Below are 25,236 nucleotides of genomic sequence, written 5' to 3' on the forward strand. Positions count from 1 at the left end.
GTGCTAGAGAGAGGTTTATATTCATTTCATGTCTGGCTTGTGTCCATACTATCATATTTGTTTTTTCATTCATCTTAGAATTGTCGTTTTTACAGTATACACCTGCAAGTACTGGAAAAATCACTTGATTTTGTTTGCACAAGTTTTTTTTACTGACTTTTTTCACTTCAATGGAAAGCGCTAGCCAATGATTCTCAGAATCAAAATGTTTATCTAAAGGGAGGGACTAGTCTACTAGTGAAATAGTGGCTGAGTATCACAGTCAGTGTATGAGGAGACCTGAGCAGAGGATAATGGGAGGAAAAAAGTCTGGATCACCTCCATGTGAACTCGGTAAGATTTAAGCCTAATCATTTCTATGATAAGGAATTTGTTACCACCTTTATGTTTCCCTTTATTTCCTTATATTTGTGTGTATGCTGTAGTGTTAAAGAACATATTCAGGCATCCACAAGAAAAATTTGAATCTTTAACATTAGTTAGAAGGAATAACACCTGGTTCCCCAGCTACATAATTGATAAAAGACTGACTTGTACATCAGTTTTGTTGGTGGACCCCTAGAATTCTATTGTCGTGTGTGATTCCACGAAGTGGAAAAAAATAGGACAGGCTGCCAATTTGCTGTCAGTTTATATCATAATGACTGCCTCAGAGAAGGAAGCACAAAGGATTGTGTCAGGTTGAAATCAATACTGTCTTTACTGTAATACAGTTCAGGGCTGCTGTTTAGCAAGGCAGAAGGTACCATACTCAATGCATCATATATAATGAGTCCCGTCCTCTGCACTGTCTTTGGATAACTCCCAAGAATACCTGGGCCACTTTCTGGTTGTATGGATGCAAAGATACTATTGAGCACACAAACATTTCTGGTTGTAAGCACTAAACACATTGTCAAGATTGCCGCATTTTACTTTTTGTAATGTATACACTTTTGAATTATTGATGCTGGACCTGTGTGCAGTATAGAATAGGAGGTATCCATGAATAAGATCTGTCGCTGCACCTGGGCTACACCTGTAAGGATGATTTCTGTGTAACCATGTTGGGCTATAATTTAAAGGAAATTTACCATCAGGATCATGGATTATAAACCAAGTACACTTACGTGCTGGTGTGTGCCCCCTTTATCGGGATCTGCTCTTCTTTTAACTTCTTATGCCCTCGATATTTAAGAAAATATGCTTTAAAAACTATACAAATGAGCCTGAGGGGCTCCAGGCTCCATTAACTTCTATGGAGCTCCTCCGGCTCATTTTGAAGCTTTTTTTCGTAAAAATAAGGGCATAAAAAGCTTAAAGAAGAGCAGATCCTGACAAAGGAGGCACACACCAGCATGTAAGTGTACTTGGTTTATTATCCATAATCCTGTAGATGTCCTTTAAAGGCTATTTTGTAATTGCTCACACTTTGTTGCCCAGTTGGTGGAAATGCTAGCGGCACAGAGCAGCAGTTACTTTATTGTAGTGTTGTTTGCAACAGGTAAAGACTTTGGAAGGTAATAACTAAGAGCAGCAGCTATAATATTTTTGTTTTTTGTTCTATACAAGAAGCAGAATCCTTAACTCACCTTTCCTCGTTCCCCCGAAGCAGTGCTCCGCACTGTATGCGACATCTCTGAAGCGGGCGCACATGAAGATGTCATAAGATCACGTGTGCTTGCATCAGAGCCGGCGGGTACAGCGGGTAGATGTCGAAGAAAGAAGGCAGCTGCAGGCGCTGCTTTGGGGGAATGAGGAAAGGTGAGTTGTTTCTTTCCTGGAAGGGGGGGGGGGGCAGTATGGCTACAGGGGGAGGGGGGATCCAGTATGGCTACAGGAGGAGGAGGGGGGATCCAGTATGGCTACAGGGGGAGATCCAGTATGGCTACAGGGGGAGGGGGGTCCCATGTGGCTACAGGGGGAGGGGGGGGGATCCCGTGTGGATACAGGGAGTGGGGGAGATCCAGTATGACTACAGGGGAGGGGGGGGGATCCTGTGTGGCTACAGGGGGGGGGGGGAATCCAGTGTGGCTACAGGGGGTGGGGGGGATCCAGTGTGGCTACAGGGGGTGGGGGGGATCCAGTGTAGCTACAGGGGGAGGGGGCTACAGGGGGAGGATGGGATCCTGTGTGGCTACAGGGGATGGGGGGGATCCAGTGTGGCTTCCGGGGGAGCCGGGATCCAGTGTGGCTACAGGTAGGGGGGGGGGGATCCAGTGTGGCTACAGGGGGAGGGATGCTATAGTGTGGCTACGCGGGGTACGACAGTGTGGCTGCTGGAGGGAGGCCCACGAAGGGGCTCACTAAGGCTCTGTTGCCCAGGGGCCTACTAAAACATGGAGCCAGCCCTGTCTGTTGGGGTTAATCAGAACTGCTACCAGGTCACTACTAAAGGAGCAGGGGAAATTACATAAAAATAATATATATTTGGGAAAGAGAAATGATACAATGTAAACATGATTCAAAGTCATACCTTTCTATTCATGGGGTCCTGGAAACTATACATCTGTTACAGCCAGCGGAGCTGAGATGAATCGACAAGTAAAGATGAAAGAGTCAATCTCTCATAACTTTACTCTTTTTTAAAACACGGTGAAGTTTTAATGATGAAGTCGTGGATTTGTTACAGTGTGCAGCCATTTAGACTTCTTCACAATGTACATCTTGATAAGCCCAGAATCTTACAAAAAGTCCCTTGTGAGTGCCCCTCTTAAAACTGCCATAAAAAGTATAGGTATGTACATAGGTGTGCTCTTAAAGAACAAGTGAAACACTTGAGAAAAGGGTGGAGAAAAGTACTTTATAACAGCCGGAGCATTCAAGGGGGTTTTCCATATTTTTTATAAAATAGCCAGCCTATACCTACAACAAAGTGTCATCCGTGTTTAACAGATTAGACATGGACTGCAGAGACCCAGGGGATCAATGGGAGCATTGCTCTAAAGCAGTCACATTGTTTGATTAAGAATATAAAGGGTCAAGACATAACAAATGTGATGTGATTTATTAATAAAGGATACTGAAACTGCATCAAATGGATCCTGTTGCTTAGCAAAAACTTACACCTTTTAAAGAAAGTAGTGCTGTGTTTTGGCAAAATAATTTCCAACACATAATTTCCTATTAACGTAAATTTAAGAAATGCTAATAACCATCCAACTATATTTCACCACTATTGGTTGTCTATTTCTTCCAGCCGCATTTACAGGTCTGCAAAGTGACCCATTGATGCAGTCAAGAGCAGTGCACAAATCCTAAAATCTATTTGCGATGGACGGTTAACGGAAATTAAAATGAAGGGGCACTTACTTATAGATCCAGACACAGTTTCTGTTGTAATATTCTTATTTTTGTTATCAATGGCCTCCTTCCTTCTAAAATCAAAGTTTAAAAATATGCTAATGAGCACGAGGGGCTCTGGTGGGTGTTTCCAGAGCCCCTCAGTGATGTCTTTTCACAGGCCGTTACAAGTCTCCACTCCTCCTGCCCTTCCTGCGGCTAGATTACACAGGCACAGGAAGAGAGTCGGGGGAGGGGAGACATATTCTGCTCATTGTAATAGTCCCTGATACTGCAGCACTGAGGGGATATGAAACACCAACCAAAGCCCCACAGCCGAATTAGCATTTAAGCATAGTGTTAAAAGTTTATTTTAGAAGGAAGGCCATGGATAAAAAAATATAAGAAAATTACCACAGTCACGGTGCCTGGATCTATGAGTAAGTGTCCCTGGTTCATCTTGCTTGATTTTGATGTTAGATTCCCTTTAAGGTCTATTATTCAGCACACTGTTGCATCAAAGCAGCTTTTCATCTGCATTGGACAACCCCTTTAAGAACTTATGAAATCTGCACAGAACTGGTATTACACAACGCTGGCTGCCAAGGCATACTTATAATGAAGAGTGGAAAACAATCTGTTCTGTGCATGTTCTAATTCTCAATGATTTCTCAACACAATTAACATAAACGAGTGGGCCAGGCTTATCACATCAGATTTTATCAATTGTAACCTCTAGTAAATATTCTGCCAGCTGGCGTTTGCAAAAATAAATGTGCCTTTCTTCCTCCTCAGCCATACAGTTTAGTAAATATTTGTGTTTCCTACATCATCTCACATAATTCTCAACTTTTAGATGAAAAGAGGGACAAAACCAAATAATCTTACGATGTCATGCTCCCTAACCCTGCCACATTGCTGTTCCAACCTAGTATACTGATCTTCTAAGTGTCATCATAATAATCAAGTCATTCATGGAAGTCCTTGCGTCATACAAAAATATGATGCAAGGACTCCCTGTCCGCTGGCTTTACGGCAGGGGCGACATTCAGTGGTGTAACTTGAAGCTGATCGACAAAGTCTGTGCCAGGCCCCCAATTATAAACCTATGGTTTATAGTACTTGTCTTCTCATATGGGAAAGTGACACCTTATGGGTCCCCTAACCCTCTTGGGCCCTAGTTGCAACCTTTCAAGTTACGCCCCTGGTGAAATTATAACAGCTGTTACAGTGTCTACACTGCTATTCGGCTGGCAGGCAGGGACTTCTTGCACTGCAATTTGCTTGGTCCATAGGTTATGACCAACACACATCTTTTTCCATTTCCACAAACCGAGTACTGTATATTCAAGTGCAAGAGGCCTTAAAAGCACCTGCAGTAAGGAGCTCCATCCCAGAGGCTGCATTCACACAGAACAGGGAGGAACGCATTCAATCAGACTGCCAGAAACAAAGTTTCAAAAACGATAAATTTTAATTAACCCCCTATTCAATAAAATCAAAATATGCCAAAATATAAAAACAAATAGTGAACGTTGTAATAAAATAAATGTCCAAAGTCTGAATCAACACTTTTTTTTTGCTATTTTCCCAACTATAAAAATTTCCATAATTAGTGGAAAATGTTTCATCCAGCAGGATAAAAAAGGGGAAGGGGCAAGTTTACCTCACTGGGACCTGACCGCAGTGTGGGGGCAGTTTGATTCCCAGGGACCAGAATGGCTGGCTTGCAGTGCGGCCTAGTGCCAGGATTGTGTCATGGATGGCTTGGTCCACAGGAACAGGCCACGTCCATCGGGGCCAGCAAGGAGATATACGGTAGGTACGGAATCCCCCTGGTGTGTGTGCAGTAAAGGATTCCCAGGCAAATGGTGAAGCGGAGGCCCATCTAAGACAAAATTCTGCCTTAATTTGCACTAAAAGACTGTCTGCACCACATTTATAAAGGGTTTTAGACAGTTTGCTTGCACTCCTGTGACTAGTTTGAAAAAAAAGGGTGTGGTATATGAAGAGGAGCATGTCCTCACACCAAAAGGTTTGTGCAACAAAAATACTGCTGACCCGAGTATGGCAGAGTATGCCTAAGTATAACAAAGACTGTCTAGTCTAACTTTATTTATAAATCTGCCCCACAGTCTCTGTAACGGCACACAGTCCAGAACATCAGCAGGTAACAGGCTGTAAAGCACACGCAAGGAGGTGAATTGGTTGTGGCAATGATTCCATTGTGGAGAAGGAATTTAGTAGTACCTAAGGCTTGATCCAGTAGTCCAGTAGGAAATAGGAGCCAGGTTGGCTCTGCTGCTTCTGCAGGAGGCTAGGTACAGGGATGCATCTCTCTGGCAGAAACCCAAGAGTGAGACTGACCCAGAGCCAGAATTTATAGACTTGCTCTGTCCAGGCAGTTCTGGAATATTCTGAACCTTCCAATCAATCACAAGCCTGGGATTCTGCAGGAAAGTTACGTTAGCATTAAACAAAATTTAAAAAGATATTACATGAACTCCTCAGTGGCAGACATAATGTAATACCAATGTAAACACAACTTTTCAGTAGATGGCAACAAAAGATCATTATTAGATAGCTATAGCATAATTTAGAAGATTCCCAGGGAGAAATCACAACCTTATTGAAGGTTGAATTAAGGGATGACACGTCTTGCGGGACATTACACAGGCTGCTGTGTTTTTTTTCATTCAGTGCTCCTTGCTGGACGCAAGGCCCCACCTTCCAGGAAAAGTCTTTGGAAACACTCAGCTTATATGTCTGGAGCTTTATTGGCCTATAAAGAATGTTGCCTGAAAAGGCTTTGTACACCAAAGTATAAAGTGTTTTGCATTTTCAGGTATTAAAACTTAAGGGTGCAGCCACATGTTCAGATTTTTAGATGCAGTTTTTGAAGACAAAAGCAGGTGTGGATCATAATGGATGAGGATTATGACCGCGGCGTGTAAGGGTGTTTGCGCTGTGGATCGGATCCCCCGTGCCGCTTACCGGGGGATCCGATCCACTTCTGGGCAGCTCCGAGGACTGGCATGTGCCCCGGAGCTGCCCGGTCTCCCTGGCAGTCAGACCCCTTCCGGGTCTGACTGTAAACTGTCTGAGCATGCGCAAGCTTGCTCAGACAGTTTACACTGCTCTACAATAAAATAGTATTGTAGAGCAGTGTATTGAACTTAAACCAGTGATCAGAGCATCACTGGTTCAAGTTCAAGTATGTATAAGTAGAAATATGCAAAAACACTTAACACTACACATTATAATAAATAAAAAATAAATACATAAAAATATAAGCCCCTAAAATGTCACTTTCCCATAAAAACACTTAATAAAGTATAAAAAACACAAAAACACAAAAAACCCCGCATATTTGGTATTGCCGCGTCCGTAACAATCTGTATAATAAAACAGAATTGTTACTGCACCCGCACGGTACACGCCGTAGAAAAAAAACCGCAAAAACGTTCCGAAAAAAGATAATTTTTAATTAATACCCTATAAAAAAATGCTCTAAAAAGTAATTTAAAAAATGTTATGCACTCCAAAATAAGCCCACTAAAAAGAACAATTCTTCTCGCAAAAAATAAGCCCCTAAGCAGATTTGTCAGCCGAAAAATAAAAAAGTTATGCATATGAAAAGATGGTGATGCTAAAATGAACAAGATTTTCTCCAAATTGGTTTTTATTCAGTACAATTGAATAAAATACACAAAACCCCCACATATTTGGTATCCCTGCGTCCGTAACAATCTGCATAATAAAACAGAATCGTTATTAGAGCCGCAAAGTGAACCCCGTAAAAAACAAAACAAAAAAAAGCTCCAGAAAAAAGATCATTTTCAATTAATACCCTATAAAAATGCTCTAAAAAGGGATTTAAAAAATGTTATGCACTCTAAAATAAGACCACTAAAAAGAACAATCCTTCTCGCAAAAAATAAGCCCTTAAACAGATTTGTGAGGCGAAAAATAAAAAAGTTATGCATATGAAAGACGGTGATGCTAAAATTAACAACATTTTTGCCAAATTACTTTTTATGCAGTAAAAATGGGAAAAAATAAAAACACTATATAAATGAGGTCTTTTTGTAATCGTGGCGACCCATAGAATAAAAATAATATACTATTTTTATGGTATGGTAAACAGCCAAAAAAAAACCCCCATAAAAATCTTCCTGAAAAGTGATGATTTTCATTTCCTCCACCAACAAAGAGTTAATAAAATCTCACCAATTAGCCTATAGATTCCCCCAAATTACGTACCAGAAAAGTGCATCTCATGTGGCAAAAGAAATAAGCCCCTATAGGTCCACATTAAAAAAAAGAAAAAAATTATAGCCTGTACAATGTGACATAGCAAATCTGATCTGGATGGCGCCTCCTTCCCTTCTATGCCCGGCCGTGCGCCCATACAGCAGGTTACCAGCACATATGGGGTATCCGTGTACTCGGGAGAAATTGGGTAACAAACTTTGTGGAGCCTTTATTCATTTAATCCATTGTAAATGTTTAATTTTCCACCCAAAATGGGTGTATTGTGAAAAAATATTACAATTTGCAGACTGCACCTCCATTTTGTTTTAACCCCTATAAAACACGTAAAGCGTTAACAAACTTCTTAAAAGTGGTTTTTCATACGTTGAGGTGTGTAGTTTCCACAATGGGGTAATTTACAAGTCTCACTATTACTTAGGCCTCTCAGTGTCAATTAGAAGTTGAGCAGGTCCATCTAAATACAGGTTTTGGTGATTTTACAAAAAATGTGAAAAATGATACCTAAATTCTGAGCCTCATAACATTCTAGTAAAATATGTGGAATCTTAAAAAACCATCCAACAGAAAGCAGACATTTGGGAAATGTAAGTTATGAATTTATTTGGGAGCTATGACTATCTGCATCAAAAGTAGAGAATTTAGAACGTTGAAAATAAATAAATTTTTTCCAAATTTTGTTTTTTTTCATCACTAAACACAAAAGATATCATCCAAATTTTTAAACTAATTTGAAGTACAATGTGTCACGAGAAAACAATCTCAAAATCCCCTGGATATCTCATAGCGTTCCCACGCTATAACCACTTATAGTGACACAGGGCAGATTTGAAGAATGGGGCCGCGTCCTTAAGGCCAAAAGAGGCTGAGTCCCGTAGGGGTTAAGAAGTGCTACTCCTGCTCTATTTTCACTCCACTCCTGGTTTGGGCATGAAAAACTGACAGTGTGGACACACCCTAAAGGGCTTTTCCATGAAACAAGTTAGGCCCCATCCACAGGATAGGGCCTAACTTACTGATTGGTGGGGGTCTTAGTAATGGGACCCCCACAGATCATGAGAATGGGGGTCCAATATACCCCAGTCGGATCCCTCGTCACTCCCTGATATGATTTGAGCATGGTTAGACTGCCCCGCTCTCTATGGAGCTGATGGAGATCCCCGTGCGCCGTGCTCGGGTACATCGGACCACCGTTCTCGTGATCTGTTATTAGGGCCTAACTTGTTTTGTGGGAAAACCCTGTGAACAAACTTATATAAATTAGTCGCCACTGTGATCACACTGTCCTAAGCAATATAGGGGATGTGTTATCAGTAAAGCCAGAGCCTGTATGAAAAAATTCATTGGATTTGGAATTTGTTTCCAGCTTTCTGATACATTGCCACTAGGAATTACAACTCATCCCGCAGATAACAAACATTCATAAGTCTCTGAAATAAGAAAAATGAAGTTATTACTTAAATCATTTATCCAGATTTTCATTGTACAGTAAATCTACACCCACTAGGGATACATGTGGATATGTACGAGGGCAGCTGAGAGGAGCATCCTCGCATCCTCTGCTGCACTACCAGCTCCTGGCAGCAGGGGGCTCCTCCTGCAGGTGCCGTGCTCATGCCGCTCATCCTTCCGGGTCACGTCACCGAGGGCCGGGCTTGTCGGTGACACCGCACACTGGTGGAATTTGCTATGGACGCTGCGAAGTGACTTGTCCCGTGTAACCGGCGGCGGTTCTAGTCATCCATCTGGGAAGGTGAGCGACGGAGATGGCGGGAAGTGGCTTCCGGGTATGGAGGCAGGGCGCCGGTCACATGGTGTGTGCGGCCATAGAGGGCTCCGGTGCCCCATAGTCCACCGCTAAGGTGCCCGCTGGTGCCCTTGTCTGATAGGAAGAGCTGGGCATACATATAGCGCTGCCATAGCGGGAAGACGTGCAAATACTGTTATATTGTAACAACATAAACGACACTGATTCCTGGCAGCTGTGGGGATGAGTTCACACACAGCAGATTTGTTGCAGAAGTTACTTGCAGTTCTCTGAATGGTGTCTCTGCAGCAAGTACCTGGATACCACACACTGCATCTAAATAAATGTGATAATGGAAAGGAATCTGCTGTGTGTGAATAAGCCCTTACTTTGCCTTTAAGTAGCCATTCTTTGCATTGTTTGAAGAAGTATGTAAAACCGCGTCTCGGGATTACAGAGATTACCCCCATGCTGTGCAACTATAGCTCCCAGTCATGAGATATACCCCCATGCTGTGCAACTATAACTCCCAGTCATGAGATATACCCCCATGCTGTGCAACTATAACTCCCAGTCATGAGATATACCCCCATGCTGTGCAACTATAACTCCCAGTCATGAGATATACCCCCATGCTGTGCAACTATAGCTCCCAGTCATGAGATATACCCCCATGCTGTGCAACTATAGCTCCCAGTCATGAGATATACCCCCATGCTGTGCAACTATAACTCCCAGTCATGAGATAAATCATGTGTAAGGAGAGGCTGGTGCTCGGCTCCATCCTCTGGATTCAGGATATTACACGGTAGATGGATTGGTGTCTGCGCTTAGCGCCTCTTGTACATATGCGTTGCTGCGTATTTCTGGGTGACCTGTTTATCTATACAGTATTGTGGTGTTTTTCCCATTTTTACAGACACAAAGTTTACCCCTCTTATTACAATTATTTGAGGTTGCAGTGACTTCTTTGGGAAGAAAACTGTACCTATAGGGGGCATTTATCAGTGCTTATGTCTCAGGTTCTGGCGCAGAAGCACTGAAATAATCCTAGTTTTTTGGGGCACTGCAAGAAATTGCAATTATTTTTGTGGCTACACTCCCTCCACACCATGTTTTTGCCCCGGGCCTGTGTACTTTTTAAAAACCTGCAAACTGTTTTGCTACTGGGCACAGCTATGCCAGGTCCGACCAGTTGTAGTTTTCCCCGCTGGCGAGGCTGTCTGACAGATACATCAAAGACACTGACCTCTAGATGTATCTGCCATGACAGCGGGGAAGTGGCCTTTATCAGTAAATTCACTCCATAGTATTTGACAGAATATAATATGACAGAACTAATATGCTTCCTGATATCCTCTTAAAATGTGTGTAAATATGCAGCAAATGTATAAATGTACTCCATGGGGTAACATTGTCTGTTATACTGGACCTATATCTAGTCCTATTCTTGATAGATAGCGATGTATGTTGTCAATTTTAGTGGATTTTATTTTGGGAGTCATGGAATATATTAGCTGACTTGCAGCACATGACCGTGAATACTCTATCCAAATGTATTAGAACCTTTAAGTACATAACAAAATGCATGTTTTTAAATACCTTCACATCCTCACAATATTTTTGTACTCTTTGACCTATCATAGTTGCTTGAATCATCACTTAGCAGATTCTCTTAAAGGGGTATTTCCACAAAGACAAGTTTCTTCTATGTACTCAGGATGACAAAATAACACATTCCCTTATTCACTGTTATTAACAAAAATACAGCATTTCACAGATATAATTCCAACCTGTCTCTATCAGTCCTGGTGTACACAATTTCAGTTGCCCCTAGACACGATCCTGTAATTTTTGACTTGGGGTCAGGCTGCTACCTTGGATTTCTGTGTGAGGCCATGCTGCTGAGTTTCTGTGTCTGTCTGCTCTCAGCCTGTAGCCACGCCCCCTGCACGGAGCTCACACTGACGCATACACTGATTCACTACCTTCCAGCACATTGGGAGCAGAGAGAAGCTGCAAACTACAAGAAGATAATTGATCCAGGGGAAGGGGGAGGCAAGCACATATCTGTGAGATGTAGCAGAGCTGACAGTGTAAAAGTCTGCCAGCCTCTTTGTAATAGGCATCTCATCATCTCTTTTCTGTCTCACCTCTCTTTCTATGTGTTAATACAATGTCAGAAGCCAGATGAAAGTGTATATACACCTGTACCCTGATAATGTAACCACATTGTCACCCCACAGAACTAGATGGATCATAATGTGTCTGCTTAGAGAGGCCCCGCCCACACCGGGGATTTTGCACTGACCATCACTGAGTGATAGGAACTAAAACAGCAATAAAACTGAGTAAGATTGTAAAATAAGGGGTTAAAATGATCTTTATTGTGTTAACAGCAGTAGGGAATGGAAATGTGAGAATTTTCTTTTGTGGAAAAATCCCTTGTCACCAAATTGTTTATTCTGTGACCAGTACACTGTGACCTCTCCAATGTCTGGTACAATTATCTATGATTTGGGCAAAGTCTATCTAGATTTTTTTCTTCTTTGAATTAAAGATGGGCACTAAGAGTTCATTAATCCAGTGCAGAATGGTTATAGAATGATGTTTGTAGATGCTTGCGTGTACCATCCAGTATTGGCGTGGGATAGTTGTGCTACTATGGGGTAAATGAATAGGTGTCAGCTTCCTCAGGACAAGTTGTATTTACAGGCTTGGGTGTTTTTTTCCACTTATTGAAAACTTCTGTCACGTCTTTTAAACTTGTTCTCATCAGCTATGGATTACATGTAAAAAACATGACTGCATTTATGTACATATTCATTAAATAGTACATAATGATGTATGCACAGTGATGAGGACAGGCCGGGAACCACATGCACAGAAAACTCCTCATGAAATACCTGCAGATTGACCACAGATTGGGGGAGATATATCAGTCTGCCTAAGGGTGCATTCACACGGCAGTATGCTCGCCGGGCAGGCATACCCCCTTGCGCTGGAGAGGAGGAGGAGGTGACCCTCTCTACCCCTCCATAGGAAACAACGGCGTACAGCCGGTAAAAGATAGAGCATGCTCTATCTTTTCCAGTGTATTGCGTGGAATGGTGTTGGCACCAAAACCGCCGCCGGGCCGCCATTGCCGTCTATGTGAACGTATATGCGGCCGCATATATATCCCCACAGACGGGTGTGTGAATGAACCTTCAGGGTGGTGGCACACGTGACGTTTTGAACCCGGTTTAGGCCGTTTTTAGTCATGCGATTTTTGAAAACGGATATGTTTTTGTCCGTTTTTAATTAAGATAATTGGGAAAACTGGACAAAAACGCATGCTTTTTCAAAAAAAACGATCTGAAAACACATGACTAAAAACTGGTTCAAAACGCCACGTGTGCCCTCACCCTCCGGCTGCAAAAACACAATGGGGGACATTTACTTAAAGTGTCAGTGTCTGCATTGGCTTTGTTACCGACCTGCTCTCGGTAAGAAGACACACATTTAATATTGTGGAGCTGTGCAGAGACATTTCTGGCGCTGAGACTATTTTCCCCTTCATCACGACGGCACCACCAGAGAGATAGGGATCCGCCCTCCAAGGACAGGAAACCTGAGCATAAAAAGAGGCTCCTCCTACTCCACCTCAGTTTGGTTTCCTGTCCTTGGAAGGAGACCTGAGCACGCCATGATGAAGGTGTCCCTGCGGTGTCTCACTTACCCTTCTCCATGAAAGGAGTGTGGGACGCCGGCAGTTCTATCCTCCGGTGTGGGGATGAGGTTGTGCCGTTTTTTCCTCCCTCCGGCTGTGCAGGACCGCGGTCTGAACGGAGCTGATAGGAACCTGCGGCTGCCGGCAACAGGGGTGAGTGATTAAGCGCGCACCGGAAGTGACGCATAGTCACTTCCGGTTTCAGCTACGAGCGCTCGGAACAAACAGTAAAGCGCGCCGCATGTCTTCAAGAGCGGTGAGGCGCACAATTTTTAGTCAATCAAAAGGAAAGCGTGTTCTTTTTGTGTTTCATCATCTTTTGATATTTTTTCTCGCCGCTGGCAGCCTGACCAGGAAGTAGGTCAGAGGCAACGCCTACTTGGCGGGAGGTTTAAATAGGATAAGTGGAAACTGCTGAGTGCTGGTTACAAGTCAGTAGTGCAGCATGGCAGACAAACGTGATCTTGCAGATACACCCAGGACTCCAGCCCCGGTAACTATACTGCAGGGCGGTGAGTGTTTTTTACTTCTTTGTGCTGATCTTATAACAGGTGTTATTGTTTGTCTATCTTAGGGAGAAGAGGGGCCTAAAAAGGCTACCCGTAAGACGCACCATAGAGAGTGTAAAATTTGCGCCCATAAACTCCCTTCCAGTTATGAAAAAGCCACCTGTAACACCTGTATTGGCAAAATCGTAACTGAGGAATCTGCCGTTTGGATGGAATCATTAAGGAGCGTGGTTAGAGAGGAAGTCCAAAAGGCCAGAGAGTTGTCAAACCCACCCCCACTCACTCAGGATCAGCCAGGCACCTCCGCGGTATATGTTGCAGAAGGGTCAGGATCGGAGGAAGAAGGTGTAGCCTCAGTCAGCGATTCAGGTTCCCTGGCCTCTGAAGTAGAACATGCAGGGCGTCCTCTGTTTAATATTGACGACTCGGATCGTCTTCTTAAATTGGTCAGGATGACTATGGACATTGAGGACAAGAAGCAACCTAAATCCGTTCAGGATATTATGTTCGAAGGGCTTAAAGAAAGACATAAATTATCTTTTCCCCTTCATGAGACAGTGTCATCCCTAATACAGAAGGAATGGGAGAAGCCAGATAGGAAATCGTATATTCCTAGATCAGTGAAGAGGAAATATCCCTTTGACTCAGAGGTATCCAATACATGGGGCTCTGCTCCTAAAGTGGATGCGTCTGTAGCAAAGGTCAGTCGCAGGTCTTCTCTCCCGTTTGAAGATTTAGGTTCCCTAAGAGATCCTATGGATAAGAAAATTGAAAGTTTTCTTAAAAGATCTTGGGATTCGGCTACCTCGGCTTTTAAGCCTAATATTGCAGCCGCTTGTGTTTCCCGTTCTATGATGTTTTGGTTAGATCAGCTAGAAACAGATATTCAAAGTAAGGTGCCAAGGGATGCTTTAGCCTTGTCAATTTCTAATGTGCAGAAGGGGGCCGCCTTTTTAGCAGATGCCTCTGTCGATGCCCTTAGACTTACTGCTCGGTCATCGGCATTGTCCAATTCTGCTAGGAGAGCCCTCTGGCTAAAAAATTGGCCAGGGGATATAGGGTCGAGGAACAGACTATGTGGAATCCCTTGTGACGGAAAATTGTTATTCGGGAAGGTGTTAGAGGAATTATTGGAGAATGCAGGGAGTAGAGTAAAATCTTTTCCCTCTACCCAGGGTAGTTCCTTTCGTCCCTTTCGGAGGCCGAGATCTCAAAGAAGGGGGACAGAAAGGAATCAGAATTTCAGACCCTTTCAAAAAAACAGAGGACTCCTGTTCAATCAGCCCAGAGACCCAAAGCGTCAGAGACCAAATGCTTTATGACGCCAGGCTCCCCGTAGGGGGAAGACTAGCCCACTTTTTCGAAGCCTGGTCGGAGATATCAGGCAGCAAGTGGGTGCTTCAGACAGTTCAAAAGGGCGTCAAGATGGATTTTCTATCTCTTCCTCCCTCTCGATTAGCCATCACGTATCCCGCTTCCAGAGAAAACAGAGAAGCGATGTTTACAGAAGTCCGGACCCTGATCCAGAAAAAGGTACTGTGTCAAGTTCCGCTTGCCGAACAGGGCCAGGGATTTTATTCAAATCTGTTTCTGGTAAAGAAACCGGGGGGTTCATTAAGAGTCATTTTAAATCTAAAGCCCCTAAACAGATTCCTGATGGTCCCAAAATTCAAGATGGAAACCCTGAAATCAGCGGTAAACCTGTTGTTTCCCGGTTGTTTCATGGCCTCAATAGATCTAGCCGATGCGTATTACCACATCCCCATACATCAGGACTTTCAGAAATACTTAAGGGTGGCTATTCAGGTAGACTCGGAGGTTCATCATTATCAATACAGAGCACTACCATTCGGGATTGCTATTGCCCCAAGAATCTTTACGAAAATAGTGTCAGAAATGGCAGCCCACATACGAGAAACACAGGGGTTGTTCATTCCATATCTGGACGATTTCCTACTAGTAGGGTCATCAAGTCAGGAAGTACAAACTCAACTATCCAGGGTTCTTCAGATATTAAAGAAATTAGGGTGGCTGATAAACAAAGAAAAATCATCTATGGTTCCCACAACAAGAAAGCTCTTTTTAGGGACATGGTTAGATTCACAGAGACAGAGGACTTTTCTTCCAGTAGGAAAGGTGGAGAAGATAAGACGGCTAGTGCTAGAGGTAAAACAAAATCCCCTGATTTCCTTAAGAAAGGGTATGTCTCTTCTAGGTCTCTTTTCAGCCGCCATCCCTGCTGTTCCTTGGGCTCAGTTCCACTCAAGGAGTCTACAGAATTTTCTTCTACAGAAGTGGGACAGGGATCAGGCCTCCTTAGAAGTAAAAATTCTCCTCCCCCAAAGAATCTTAAACTCCCTAGATTGGTGGTTAAACGTAACAAATCTAGAGGTTGGTCTTCCCTGGAACCCCAGTCAGGACAGGTTAATCACTACGGATGCCAGTCCGTGGGGGTGGGGGGCCCACATGGAGAATCAGTATTTTCAAGGCATTTGGGAGGTGACAGAAAGGGACCTGTCATCAAACAAAAAAGAACTATTAGCTGTCTTAAAAGCCCTGACGCAAGCACTTCCTCTGTTACAGGGACATGGGGTGGCCGTGATGTCAGACAACACTACTACCATTGCCTATATCAACAGACAGGGCGGCACAAGAAGTTCAGGCCTCATGCTCATAGCCACTCAGATCCTAACCCTGGCAGAGACCTTTTTTACATCTCTAAAAGGAATTCACATAAGAGGTGTAGAAAATGTTTCGGCAGATTTTTTAAGTCGAGAGACCCTATATCAAGGGGAATGGGAGCTGAATCAGTCAGTATTCCAAAAGATAGTCAGGCTCTGGGGGATGCCTCTGATAGATCTTTTCGCCACAAGGAAAAATCGCAAGGTAGAAAGATTTTTTTCCCTCAACAGAGCAGACCTTCCCTTAGCTGTGGACGCCTTTTCTCAAAAGTGGGACAGTCCTCTTCTTTATGCCTTCCCCCCCATGATCCTCCTGCCCAGGATTATCAGAAAGATAAGACAGGACAGGGCAAAAGTAATTTTGATAGCTCCCTTTTGGCCTCGTCGGGCATGGTTCTCAAGTCTAAGGGAGCTGTCAGTAGCCGATCCCTGGGTGCTTCCGGAATCCAGGAAATTATTGTCGCAGGGCCCGATCCTCCATCCAGAGATAAAAGCTCTGCATCTGACGGCATGGCTATTGAGAGGATGATCCTCCAAAAGCAAGGTTTGTCTCGTGAGGTGATTTCCACTCTACAGAAGAGTAGGAAAACAGTTACATATAGGATCTATCATAGGATCTGGAAGGCTTACTTTTCCTTCTCTGGTCAGGACCCAGAGCGGTTGGCTCAGCCTAATGTTAGTAAGATTCTTGAGTTCCTGCAGAAAGGATTAGAGAAGGGTCTCAAGCCAGCTACTCTTAAGGTTCAGGTGTCAGCTCTAGGAGCCTTATTTGATCAGGAGTTAGCCAAACATCCCTGGATTTCAAGATTTATTAGGGCAGCAGGTAGAATTCGGCCCACAATTAGGAGTAAGTTGCCTCCCTGGGATTTGTCTATGGTCCTCAAGGCTTTGTCAGGCCCTCCCTTTGAGCCATTAGATAATATTTCTATTAAGCTTCTCACTTTTAAGACGGTTTTTCTTACAGCCATTACCTCAGCCAGAAGGGTAGGCGAAATGGCAGCTCTGTCCTATAAACAGCCATATTGTAGAGTCTTGGATGACAGGGTTATCCTTAGACCAGACCCAGGGTTCCTGCCTAAGGTAGTTTCTGATTTCCATAGATCTCAAGACATCATCCTTCCATCATTCTGTAGTAATCCTAAGACAGAGAAAGAGAGTGCTTTTCATTGTCTTGATGTTAGACGGAGTATTGTACAGTATTTGGATTCCACTTCTAGTTGGAGGAAATCAGATAGCTTGTTCATTTTCTTTTCAGGAAAGAATAAGGGGAATAAAGCATCTTCCACAGCCATCGCTAGATGGATTAAAGTGACTATTCAGATGGCCTATGAGATGGCGGAAATTCCTGTTCCGGTCGGCATCCGTGCCCATTCAACTAGATCATTAGCTACATCATGGGCCGAGTGTAGGGATGCTACGCTGGAACAGATCTGCCAGGCGGCCACTTGGTCTACCCCGCACACTTTCCTAAAACACTATAGGGTGGATGTGATGGGTTCTTCCTCTCTTTCATTTGGAAGGAAAGTCTTCTCCTCTGTTATCCCCCCCTAATTGTTTGTATTTTCTCTGCAATTCTCTCTGGTGGTGCCGTCGTGATGAAGGGGAAAACAATGAATTACTCTTACCGGTAATGTTGTTTCCTCAAGTCACGACGGCACCTGGTATTCCCACCCGGGTGTTACTTTTTTATGTGGTTTGATTCACGGGTGTCGCAAAAAAAAAAAAAAAAAAAAAGAGACATGAAGAAGATATATATATATATATATATATATATATATATATATATATATATATATATATATATATATATATATATATATATATATATATATATGTATATGTTTTGTCTACTAACTAAACGGCTCTTCCAAGAAATTCTCTGTAACCTAACTGAGGTGGAGTAGGAGGAGCCTCTTTTTATGCTCAGGTTTCCTGTCCTTGGAGGGCGGATCCCTATCTCTCTGGTGGTGCCGTCGTGTCTTGAGGAAACAACATTACCGGTAAGAGTAATTCATTGTTTTCTGTCCCTGGGACCAAAATCTGTCCCGAGCACCAGAAATGTGTCCAACAGTCCCTGCTAGACCAGTTTTCTTTTGGTCTACTTTCCTGCCAGAGCCACGCCCCTTTTTGGAGAAGAGTCGGAGCAGACGGAAAAAGTCATTTTTTCTCGCGCCGCCAGCTAATAAATAGGTCTGAGAGCAGAACATGTGGTGAGAGCGCCACAAAACTGGCAGAAACGCTATAGTAAATGTCCCCCAATGTGTGGCATCACTGCTACATTCACAAGAACGTATGGAGGACATTTATATGTGTATATACGTCCCCCATATATCGCAATGGCCTCACGGCGCTGTATGGGAGAGGTGCAGCACACGTGCGGCACCTTACTGTTCCATAGCCCGTAGAAAGATAGGACATGTCCTGTGTTTAGACGGAATACCGCGCTGGGCTCTATATTAGACTATAGTGAGGGCAGGGGTGAGCTACGTTCACTCCTTCCTCCTCTCCCCGGGACCGCCGTGTGCCCGCTGTGCTAAGGTACAGCGGGCAATGGCAGTGTGAATGTAGCCTAAGCCAGATTACTGAAGTCATTTTTGAACCTGTTGTGCAGTTTTCAATGTTGTGCGCCACACTTATTGGAGGTATCAATCATTTTAAGGCTTTTTTTCCCTACTCTTCTGAAAAAGGGCTATGTCCTTTGTAACTAGGGGCATTGGGTAGACAATATAATAACCCGTGCAACAGAAAATTCAATATTGTGGTGAAGCAAACTAGATCAACTAATAGGAGGTGCTAAGTAGGATTTTCCAATCTTATACTGCACCAGATTCATCATCCAGCATCAGACATGCGGATTAATCTGGCGCAGCAGAGAACCGTCTAGTCCTACCATGCACTGGTCTAAGGACCGCCACACTAATACCACACCAAAGTCTTGTGGAATAGAGAATTTCTCCACTCTGATAAAGTGAAGTTTCACATTAATGCACGGACCGACCACAGTGCAGAGGACAGGACAGTGCATCATAGTCATCTATATATAACACACCTGCATTCAGGTATAACTCCTCCCCAATGTGCTTGAATTGCGTTTCTAAACACAAAGGCCTTGGCAATGAGGAGATCCAAATTTGGAAAACTCTAGCTGTTCTTCAGTTACATGGTGGGTTTTTTATCTAAATGACCGTCATGCAATACTACATTTTTACTGCTGTAGCTCACTGATTCACTGACAGCAAGCAGCGATCTGTTACTAAATTTATCAGAGAACTGTTTTCCTTTGCATTATATAGAAAATGACATTTATTGACTTGGTACAAGTGTGCCCTTTAACTTTTACTGTGTATAATCTAGATTTCTTTTTGAGAATTGTATCCTTTGTATGTTTGCGTTCTAGATAACAGTGTTGTCTGTTTGTGAGTGGTGACTTTTATCACTTCAGTTTATTGTGTTACCAAATTTGTTTTAGGTTTGAATAGATAAGGATGTAAGCTCATGAAAGTTAGTTATAAAGATACAAAGAATCTTCTTACAATAACTTTCTGAGCAGTTCAGTGCGGTGACCTATGGACTGTACAGATTCTTGTGTCATACACGTTAGATGAACATTTCAGTGGGAATGACCAATCAGGGGGTTGTCCGGAGGTTGGAAAACATGGCAGCTTTTTTCCCAAAGACAGCGCCACACCAGTCCATGGTTTGTGCCAGTATTACAGCTGTATAGAAATGAATGGAGCACAGTAGCAATATCATGGTCCGGAGAGGCGCTGTTTTTGTAAGAAAACAACCTCTGGACAATTGCTTTTTTCCTAATGGCAGATGTTGGGGTAAGAAGGATCAGGGGTGAGAATGTAACATGTATGACAGGCAGGTGTATGACACTGTCATTGATCCACCACTAATCTAATGTGATTCCCTGTTTCAGTCTCCTCCATGTGATGGTTACGTGTTTTTATGCTATGAAGTGACTGCATTGTGATGGATCATGGTGGATGTTCTTGCATTACACAGATAAACTGAACTTTTTTTTAATCAGTTCAAGCGTTATATATGTCAGGGATAGATAAGGAGTCTACAGAAACGACAAACCCTCATTATACAGAAAATTATGAACTGTATGAACACTGTAATGTGATCCTGGATGCTTTCCATCAAGGTCACATATAACGCTGGAAGATGGATCTTTCCATTTCAGGTCATTATTTCCAAGTATCCATAACCGTCCTCTATGGTGCAGAAAGCTGGAAAGTTGGCAATGTTCATCCTGAGCCTCCTGGTTGATGATTGGATTAGCAGAAATTCTGCATTATTCAGTACTGTCACTAAATGTGGAGCATGAACATGACATATTTCACCCTTTCCTTCAACCATCTTCCAATGGATGGAACAAGGATCAGACAAGTTGGAGTTATTTGTTAATTTTAGGAAATTTTTTAAAGTTTTCAATCTATATACTGTGTGTGAGATAGGGATAAAAGTTTTGTGCCCCAAATTATCTGCCAGGATTATCGCACGGTCATCAATACTACCTTGACCTTGCTTTCCAGCACCTCAACTTTGTATCTATTTGATACCTACAGACTAGAAGATATTCCGTGCTGGCAGTGGACTTGTTTTTTTCCCTCACTATTACGTATTTAACTTCTTGGCACACAAATTCAAAGCAGTCACCTGGTCTCACAACAGACGGCTCTTTGTTGCTGCCGGAGGTTTCGCTTACTATTCATGTGATACCCCAATCTCAAGCTTTGTTAGAGAAGAAGCAGATGAGTGGTGATGGCTGCAGCACATGTATTTTGGCTGCCACACATTGGGGGGATATAGATACACATGGGATTTATCAGAAGTGTCTTAGAGCAGAACTGTCCTAGTTGCCCATGGCAACCAATCAGAGCTCAGCTGTTTATAAAATGAAAGCTGAGCTCTGATAGGTTGCCATGGACAACTAGAACTGTTCTGCTCTCAGACACTTCTGATCTCCCCAGCAGTTTCTATGCTGTATATTATGTGTACATTTAGAATATAGTTCTCAATGATAGTTAAAGGGGCATTCACATTTTAATTCAATTCATTTGCCATATGTACACATTTCTTCAATTGGATGTTAATCAAATAAAAATGTTCCTGTGTGAAGATAATTTCTCATAAATGTAGTAATGTTGTCCCTTAGAAACGAGATGGCTTCCTTGGATACGACCACCTTACATTTTGGCCACGGTGGCCAGACATCCGACATAGTCCTGCCGGATCACCAGGATTCAGCAATCATTACCACAGGATGGCTGTGGGACCTGCAGTAACTCCCGGACATTTCATATACAAAAACCTTCTGTTTCTTTGTGCAATCCTTCCAGCAGAGGTGGCTGTATCCAAGGACACAGTCTTGTTTCTAAGGGACCATATGACTACATCTATGAGAAATTCTCTTCACACAAGAACATTTTTTTTTAATAACATCTAATTGAAGAAATGTTTATATATGGCAGATTAATGAAACTGAATGCCGAGACGAGAATACCCCTTTAAGAGCGCTTAGAAATCCTGGATCCATAGATACTATTGGTCAGACTACTGTGACTTCACAACTTCTAGGATTGTTTGCCATATCAAGTACCTTGAAAGGCTTCTGTAGTGTCTTTATACAGTATTTGTGTGTGTTTTTTCCTTCGTCACACTATGGTGGAGGAGTAGTCTACATCGTCCAGGTTTAATTGCATGATGGAAAAATGACTGCCCATCATGTAACTCTGCTGCCTGTCATGGAATAAAATTAGAGGGAAATCTACAATGACAGGTGTCAGAGTTACATGATTGCAAATGATTTTTTTCCAGGGGAGCAGGGAGCTCTGTTTATTTGCTTACCTGATAATCTTGCAATCATGGCTTGCACAGCAGTGTCTTCCAGTCTCCGGAAATACGGCGCTGACTACCCCCCTAGTAATGAGCCTCTGTGTTACTTTTCAGAGCACCACATATACTTCTTATCATAGGAGATAAGGTCCCGATGTCTTATCATTGGTTTCTTTTGTGCTGCATTGGATATAATGTGTATGTGTTGACACATAAGAAATTTCGTTTTGATATGACAACTCCCACAAAACAGTATTTTATGCAATTATTATGTGCTCACTCTAGCTCATAATAAATAATTTTCTACCCATATAGTATTAAATAAAATGGAGATAAGTTTAAAATGTCATATATTTCCTTTAAAGAGGCTTATGGGGAAATGGGACAGCACTTTTATGGTTTCTGTGCGAGACTGGAAGTAACAACATACCGGTACTCATGCAATTGTCCTGGAGCTGGATAAAATACTGTGACATAACCAGCTGTAAGGAAACATACATAGTTTGTTATCGTATATAGTCTTCCTTTGATATCTTACTCTTATTGTAGGGAAACATTGAAACACTCGATTGGTAAATGCATGAATCTTTGGTTCGTGTTGTAATATTTTTTGCACAATAAAATACAGAGTAAGAGGATTAGAGAGTTTTCACCACCCCAGAGAATGTTAATCACTCAACTGGATTATATATGTTCCTTTCTCTACTAATATGTCGTCTCTGTGGAGCATGGGTCGTGATGAATAATGCCACACGCTATTTTGCAATTGCCTCCAATGCTGTGATCAGAGCTGAGGAGTGTGTAAGCCAAATTTCTGACTCCTCAATTTCCTGACTTTGTATCAAGCTCCACCACAGTGGTCATCGACTCCACAACTCTGACTCCACAGTCCTGTTTTCCTGGTCATTCTAGCAATGCTAGGATAAATGTGTGCTTTTCTTGTCAGTGCCTTATTACACTGATCTGTAGTAAAGGAGCTTCACTACTGAGCATGTACATAAAGTGCAGCCACATTCATCTCATTGAAAAGCCTTGATGCCATGGCATGAGTTGGGGTCTGCACCCTTATGACAGTCAAAGTCCAATGAGCACTAACATAACTGATGTGTGTGTCTGGGTATGATAAAGGGAACATAGCCCATAGTTTCTTATGGCAGTATAGAAGAACCCTTTATATCAATTTGAGACCCTACATTGGATTATTTGTGTCCCATCCTCTAATGTTCTCCATATGTGAGCCCTTCTATAAGGTTGTTATATCGGCCACAACAGACGCAAGATGTTGATGGATCAGCTGAAACCTGATAATCCTGGCTGTGTTTCCGGCTGGTATATTGCACAACTCTGACAACTACATCTGATTACTTGTACTCTCACATTTTCCAGGTTAATATTTGTTGAAGTAGTAATTGTATGCTTACAGCTTGTCCAACACTCGCTAGGCCACACTTGCCTGTGCACTCAGATATATATATATATATATAAAGCCTCTCGTGCTGTATGCAAAGAATGGATTAAATATAATGATAATCATATTCTGAATAATTAAGTGGATTATCCAGAGATTTCCAGCTGGTACTTATGTTGCAGCCTTCATTATGGTATTTTATACTGTCTTGATGGATACAGTATATAGAATGTATATGTAGTTCATTCATTGTCCCAATTTGTGTCAGATAATGTTATCATCTATGTTAACTCGTCCCTGTTTTCGATTTTAGTTAATGTGGCCTATACGAAAGAAAGCGAGACACCTGTTAAAAGTGCCACCATGTCTGACCAGAATTACCGAAATCTAGATGGTAAGTTTTCCAAATGATGTCCTCACTCCACTGCACAGGTTAGCAACCCGCAACGCTCCAGATATTATGAAACCACTAGGTTGTAATGATAGACATGGTCTGTCAGAGCATGTTGGGAGTTGTAGTTTGACAACAGCTGGAGTGCTGCAGGCTATTGTCCTTGGTCTTGCTCCCACTGCTAGGAGTCTTCTATGGTTATCCTACTGATAATTACTTGTTCTTTTGCATCAAAGCTTAAATCCTCTAATCCTCAAGAACCTTATTACTCTACCATTGGAAATAGTTGGTGTTGTGCAGTATATTGTACACTGGCAGAGGTTGGTGTAATGTGAGGCAGGTTGTGGCATGCAGGGAACAGGTTGGAGAAAACGAAGATGGCCAAGCAAGTATACGAGATGTCATCCGTTGGTGAGTGTTGTTATCAATGGAGGGCAAGTCCTAATAAGGGTGTTTTCTGTCTAATCACCTCCCCGCAGGGTTTACATGCTTTTGATATCAGTTTTCTGTTACAATGGCTGTGCCGTGTACCGTATCCTAGAACTTCCATGAAAGTTTCCTGCAGTTTCACAAAGGTGTTTGTTAAATTACATTTCATTATATTTACACAATTTGAAAAAATACAAAAAAAAAAATCACAGAAAATTCTTTGGGAAAAAATGTAGTGTGATCCCCGCTAAAATTGGGGAATAAAATCTGTGATTATTCTGCATGTAATACAGAAGAAATACATGTGCCAGGGAAAAAATTTGATTCTGCAAATTTTTAATTTAATGTTAATTTCCATGCAGAAACTTTGTGTTGTGTGCACACCATCATTTTAAAATCTCGTTGATGTCAAAGTTTTTGCACACAAGTCAATAAATCTACTGTAAATACGGATTGTGTACAGGGACCCTTAAGGAAACCCCTCTGATTGATGCCTTGAATTAAAATTAAGAATTGTACACAATTAATTTGGCACATTATTAGAAATTTACAGTAAGGTTGCTCCATCTAGCTTGATCTCAATAGCAAATGTAAGTCAGCGCACAGCTAATGTTTTTTCTGGTGCACAATATCCATCTGGGGTGAAGGATGTCAGTACTTGTAGCAGTGCAAAAATTGATCCTGAGATCAGGGAACAAATATTATAGTTGAACTTTCTTCGTTTTAACATAGAAACATACAAAAGTTGGGGACAAATCTAACGCGTTTTGTCCTCCGTGCTCTACCTCCTATTTGATCTTATCATCTTAGGATTGGCCAAGTGATCAAACAACATACAAGCCAATGTTCATTTGGTGGGTTTTCACACCTACCTGATCATAGGTAACTGGGATGTGCTCCTGACTATATTAAAAACTTTAAAGGGTTAAACAATTCTATTCCTGATTTTTTTATCCCCATTCAGTGCTGATGAAGG

General features: G+C 42.4%; 1 protein-coding gene across 5 annotated transcripts in view; it reads left to right on the forward strand.

The window, feature by feature from the left end:
- The first annotated feature begins 246 nt into the window (after positions 1 to 246).
- SLC11A2 (solute carrier family 11 member 2) overlaps positions 247 to 25,236 on the forward strand; it is a 65,744-nt gene continuing 40,754 nt past the window's right edge. Inside the window, exons 1-2 of one of the 5 annotated variants that reach the window (XM_072134805.1) lie at positions 247 to 333; positions 23,754 to 23,834. In XM_072134805.1, coding sequence (XP_071990906.1) covers positions 270 to 333; positions 23,754 to 23,834 — 145 coding nt within the window. In that variant the 5' untranslated portion in view covers positions 247 to 269. Of the gene's footprint in view, positions 334 to 9,092; positions 9,287 to 9,636; positions 9,709 to 23,753; positions 23,835 to 25,236 lie in introns of those variants that run through there. The other 4 variants (XM_072134809.1, XM_072134807.1, XM_072134808.1 and 1 more) reach the window with 4 other exon arrangements.

Source organism: Engystomops pustulosus, chromosome 2 (genome assembly GCF_040894005.1).
Source record: "Engystomops pustulosus chromosome 2, aEngPut4.maternal, whole genome shotgun sequence".
NCBI classification, from domain to species: domain Eukaryota; kingdom Metazoa; phylum Chordata; class Amphibia; order Anura; family Leptodactylidae; genus Engystomops; species Engystomops pustulosus.